Source organism: Nicotiana sylvestris, chromosome 2 (genome assembly GCF_000393655.2).
Source record: "Nicotiana sylvestris chromosome 2, ASM39365v2, whole genome shotgun sequence".
NCBI lineage: Eukaryota > Viridiplantae > Streptophyta > Magnoliopsida > Solanales > Solanaceae > Nicotiana > Nicotiana sylvestris.
The window spans coordinates 31,220,744-31,226,914 of record NC_091058.1 but is presented as its reverse complement, the minus strand read 5'-3'; the positions used below and the strand labels follow the sequence as shown (position 1 = coordinate 31,226,914).

At 36.2% G+C, this 6,171-nt stretch overlaps 1 protein-coding gene across 1 annotated transcript; it reads right to left on the bottom strand.

Annotated features, from left to right (window-relative positions):
* Positions 1–1,527: 1,527 nt before the first annotated feature.
* Positions 1,528–6,171, bottom strand: LOC104237268 (clathrin light chain 1-like). Its single transcript, XM_009791375.2, has 3 exons — positions 5,657–6,171; positions 2,309–2,462; positions 1,528–2,192 (listed from the first exon to the last, which is right to left on the bottom strand). Exons 1-3 carry the CDS (start codon positions 6,037–6,039, stop codon positions 1,764–1,766), a joined length of 966 nt encoding a protein of 321 aa, XP_009789677.1. The 5' UTR covers positions 6,040–6,171; the 3' UTR covers positions 1,528–1,763.

Genomic DNA, 6,171 nt, shown 5'->3' with positions numbered 1-6,171 from the left:
CATATTATGTTAGACCAGTATATTATATTGAAAATTCACATGTAAAAAATACGAACTCCAGTATATTATGCTAGAATATTTTTCGAATTTTGAACAGTTTTTTCGTTCAGATTTATTTTTACATGAAAAGTGGCTAAATTTCGATTACTTTTGAAACTGACTATTTTTCAATTACCACTTGTAAATCTGGCTATTTTTTAATTTCACCCCAGAAATTCGTATTTAAGTTGATTTTAGACAATTTGTGTTATTTTAAAATTATTAGACTTATTTAAGCTTAATGTTTTAGTTTGTTAGATTAATTTGAAGTATTATTATACAATGAAAATTTGAAATGAAACTATGAAATCCTTTGAAGTTTGATCCTTACATATCAAGTTATCAACACTCCAGTATAAGACTTATATTACTCCCTCCGTTTCATATTAAATGAGGTACTTTCCTTTTTAGTCTGTTCCAAAACAAATGACACATTTCTAAATTTGGAAATAATTCAACTCTAAACTCTTTTATTTTACCCATTTACCCTTAATGAGAAGCTTTTATAGCCACACAAATGTCATTGCCCCATAAACTTTTTACCCCTTAAGCTTTTAAGACCACAAGTTTCAAAAGTCTTCTTCTTTTTTCTTAAACTTTGTGCCGAGTCAAACTACATCATATAATATGAAACGGAGGGAGTATAAGTTATATTTTTTTCATGTTCATTGTATTATCTTAAATTCGTAATGAATTTTTCAAATATAAGCCTTTTAAAGCCTTTGAAATTTATTCAAACATTCTTTTTATACGTTAGTTTTTAGTTTTTACATTTTTACTTTATCTTAATTTGTTATACAAAAACAAAAAACAAAAACAAAAACAAAAACAAAAAAAAAAACGGCCCAGCCAATTAGGCCCGAAATCGTTCCGGTTAATTTTTGCACCAGGGAAGCCCAGAACTGGTAAACCCAATAAAAAATAACCGGAAACCGGCCCAATAACGAAACCGGTCGGTTCCCTTTTCCTCGTTAAAATAGCACGGGCTAGCCAGTTTTCGGACTGGTCATTCAAAAATAGCCAGCATTTGCAAAGTCATTGAAAAATAGCCACTATTTTGCTGCAACAGGGTCCAGTCCAGCATAATATACTGGAGATTGGTGTACCTGTGTATGAACTTCCAGCATATTATATTGGACCGGTATATTATGCTGGATTTCCATTATATTATGCTTGAGTTCCAGTATACTTATGATGGAACTCCAGTATATTATGCTGGAGTATTTTTTGAATTTTGAACAGTGTTTTCGTTCAGATTTATCTTAACATGAAAAGTGGCTAAATTTCGATTACTTTTAAAACTGTAGCTATTTTTGAATGATCACTTGTAAATCTGGCTATTTTTGAACTCCCTTTACCTCTACCCCGACCGGCCCGGCCCGTTGACACCTATATAACATATTCATGACCACTAACACCCAAGGCCCAAGCGACAATGGGATCGTACTTGCACCACAAAATCAACTTTCAAGGAATATAAGGTTCCTGTGAACAAGAAAATAGTGAATTCACCTCCAATAAAGAAAGACCTAAATAGTACAATAACAGATCTCAGACGTTCAGTGAAACAAAATGCAGCAGCTATTGTCAGTCTCGAACCAATAAAATAGTAGTAGAATGGCACAGAATGTAGTAAGTGATACAAAATTCATAAAGAAAAGAGTTATTTTGCAGAGGACAACACATAACACATTAAAGATTAATGAAATGAGGCACAATGGCAATCATTCTGCAGCAGCAGGTTCTTCTGATGTCTGAGTAACTTTGGCATCACTGGGAGGTGCATCTGAAGTTCCATTTGGTGCTTCATCTTTAGCATTCTTGGAATCTTTCCCCTTGCCGTCTTTTACATCCTTGGTGTCTTTTCCATCCTTCCCAGCTTTGGCGTCCTTGGCAGGAGGGGGAGGGGGTGGTATCATGTGAGGTGGTGGGCTGTGCTTAAGCTTCAGCAGTATGTGGCGCATCCTTGAAAGTTCGGTAGGTTTCCCAGGTTTAGGCCCTTGGACAACTGTGATGGATGGCTTCTTATCTTGATCCTTCTTCCTTCCCTTCTTCTCAATGGTGGCCACCTCCTTAGGAATGAGCTCAGCTATGGCTTTCCAATATTGTTTGTCAGCTTCTTTATGGAACTTCTCTTGATTACTCAAATACAACTGTCAGAGGCGAAAGAACTTGTCAAAGTTAGAGATAAAAAAGCTTTTAAGCAAGAGTAGGAAGGATCAAATGCAACTCCAGTTAGTAAGAGTAACTATACTCTCTAAAGCTTCACCTTCTCTTTCTCACGGTTTGTTGACTGGTTGGTCTCAACAGTGAGCTTTCTTTTCTCATAGAATGCTTTCTTATATTCTTCACCTTCCTCAATAATTTGGTTTCTGATTTCCTTTTCCCTCTTCTCCTTCTCCTCAAGACGGATAGCATTTAGCCTGCATTCACCAAAAAACAAGTGAAAAAGGGATTATAGCAAGGCACATATATACGAGCACCTTCAAAATTCCCAACAGAGAATTGCACACATATCCATTATTTGATCTAGTATATGCAAATTAAACCTCCAAAATTTGTCACTCATTTGACATTCTAAATGCATATGAATTGCTCGCTATTCCTCCTTTCAACTATGGGGAGTTAGAAAAATCTGTGGCCAATAAGAAGCATGTGCTACTGTCATGGGATTCTTTTTTATTTATGGGAGAAAAGCAAAAAGAAACATCGCCTAGATGGCTAAAATTCTCTTCTCCAGCAACAGTCGTTCTGCCCTTCATTGTTATCAAAGGCGGCGACTGGTATAAAGCCAAATTTAATGGGACTGTAAATCACAAATCTCAATAAAGCATGTGCTCTAGAGAAGGAAGGCACAAATTTTGTGTGTGTGTGTGTGGGGGGGGGGGGCATAAAAGTAAAAAAATAAAAATGCATATATATTTATTATTTAATGCAAGGAAAAATAACTATAAACACAATTAATAACCATATTGGGAAAGGATTGAGAGAGCTATAACTAAGTGAAAGACAAAGTAAAATCATGTCAACCAAATTCAAGAGCTGTATACCTTTTTTTAATGAGGTGCAATGCAGTTTTAAGTTTCTAATTAGGATCTTAAGGCTAATTTTATTGCACTAAATTTCTAATTTCTTAATTCTAATAACTAAAAACTCATTCACATTAACAATTAATATGTGACTTCATTTACTACAAAGTGTCATGGCGTTCAAGTCCTTCAATGATCTGTAGTCTAAACACGATAAAGAGCCCAACAAGTAGTTCCCTATAGGGGTGGCCATCGGCCGGTTCGGTTCGGTTTTCATGAAGTTCGGTTCGGTTTGTTAGGTTTTCTATTTGGTGCACCAATAACCAAACCAAAATTAGTTCGGTTTCTTCAGTTTTTTCTAATTCGGTTCGGTCGATTTTTGGTTCAATTCGGTCGGTTTGGACTTGTCGTATTGAGCTTTTAAATTGAACTTTTTCTACTAAAAATATGACTAATTTATGTTTTAGTGCAACTAAAACTCGAATACGTAACACTTATAATATGATTAGCTAAATCATTTAGTTGATATAGGAAATATAAATTTATTTGACAAAAATTACTTACAATATAACTATCTCATAGATCGCAACATCGGCAGCACGTAAGTAAAACAAAGATTTGGCAAACATGTTGTTGTTTATTTTTCTTCTCGTAAAACAAAAGAAAAAAACGAACTGATGGTGTTGGATATGACTCCGGGCGGAATGGATAATTTACAGAACGTGGGACTTTATTTGATTTTGGGCTTCATATTTTAAACATGTGGAAAAGTTGGGCTAGACAACTTAAGAGGAGCCCAGAAGCTAGGACCCTTATTAGAAAACTTCGGTGGTTTAACGAAAAACCGAGCACCGAACCGAACACCGAAATTATAGAAAACATAAACCGCAAACCGATCGAATAAGCCGAAAAGCCGAAAAACCGAAACTGAATAAACCGAAGTTTACGGTTCGATCGATTTTTTCGGTTCGATCGGTATTATGCCCACCCCTAGTTCCCTATGCACCTAGTTTCAAGGCTGAAGGCATGCATGCCTCAAGTTAACATCACTACTCCCCATTCTAATGTGATCGACAACAATCCTATCCCTTTACTGGTTCTCGTTTATTTCAATCTTTGCTTCTTGTTTTTGTTGATGTAAATGCCTTCATGCAAAAAAAAAAAACTCCCCTATCATTTATTTGAACAATTATTATTAACTACTACATTTGTATAGGTAAAAGGATGGGATCTTGATGGATCAGGAGGATAAAAAGGTCCTGTTGAGCCATTGCACCCCCAGCTCATTTGTTACTACTACTACTACTACTATGACTGAGTTTTTGTCTTTTTTTTTAAAAAGGCAAAAGTATCCCTTTGTTTCGTTCACATGAACTACATGCGTCTTTGTTTAGACTTAAAATGCACATAAGAATAGTTGAAGGTTATATTTGTAATTATTAAAGTACAAGAGGGATATTTTCTAGAATGTCCCTTTAACCCTCTCTATTGCGATAAAGATCAACTGCTATGGAATAGGAGCAACATCTGGTCCTAATCCTGCCAATAGCACCAATAGAATGCTACTCCATATGTATCACCCCCACGCCCTACCTCCTCCATTTCTCTTTTTCCCTTTTTGGAAAAAGCCCCAACCCCCAATTCAAACAAATTGATGATTACCAAATGGAAAAGGAGTTGTACAGAACCAATCAGTCTCAATAAAGAATTAGCCAGCGAAACATGGCCTGATATTTTCCTAAGCTAACTTTCCAGAATATGCTCCTTTAGCACACTACTACCAATAGAACAAAGTCAAATCAACTTTAGATCTCCATTAACAATGAGATGCAACCACTAATTTAGAACTTTGTATCATCTGTCTAAGTTCTTTCTTAAGTTCTTTCTCCATACACGAAGATCTATGAACCAATTCCAGAAATTAATGTAGCTCTTACAATATCTTTTTTTAGCTTTAAATATAACTAACTAGTTATTGCCGCAAACTTTACTTAATTTTACCACTAAAGAATAACTAACTTATTGGGGATATACCCCACTAAAAATTATTCTGTCCCATGGCACAAAGAAGTAATCTTTACACCACTCAATGCAGTAGAAAATCAGCACCAATAAAGGTCTCACAAATTTTTGATCGTTATGCATCACCTCCGGCAAAAGATGACTAGCAACAAAATACTTGAAAAGATAAGATCTAAAGAATCCAATTTTTCTATTTTCAGTCTCTTTTCTCCGCTAAGAAATCATAAGGATGAGCCGCTTACACAACTAAATCTCTTTAAAATGAGCACAAACCGAAAACTAACAGATCTATTAGTACCATCACCAGATCTGCAAATCAAACCATAAAATAAGAAATTGCGGAACTAAAATCACAGTTCGATATAGCTCACTAAAGAGCTTACGAACTATAAAATAAAACTGATCTTATCAATGAACTGGCATTTACAGTAATTAACAATAAGCAATAGATCTGTTAATATAAGTTAAAATCTAAAAAAACAGCTCAATTTCCATTTTTTTCCAATTTTGGCAATAGAGTGAATTAAAATAAATTCGCAATAAAATAAGAATGAAGTAGAACAAACCTACGCCATTCGCGGAGTGCAAAACCTTCCTCACGCATTTCATTAGGAGGAGGAAGGACGGGTCCATCGGAGCTGAAAATTCCCTCAGAATCATCACCTAGATCGTAGGGCTTACCATTCCCATTCGGGATCGGAGCTCCGAATGTATCGGTTTGGTTATCCGACCCGAACCCGTAGGGATCGGGACTATCGACGGTATGAGAAACGTGTTCCACCGTCACTTCCTCCTCATACTCTCCACCGAATCCGCCAGAGCCGTGGTACGGCGGCGTGAAAGAGGATTCTTCGTAGCTGCCGTAGTCTCCGTCGTCGAACGGAGTTGATGCCGCCGGTGGCGGTGCCGGCGACTCACCGTCCATGCTGAACGCATCGAATGAAGCCATTCCTCTTCTCCTTCTCTCTTCTTTCTCTCTCTAGCTCTGCAAAATCCCTGGATTAAGAGATTTTTCCTTTCTCTCTCAATATATATATATATATATATATATATATATATAAGCACACACATAAACGTGAGA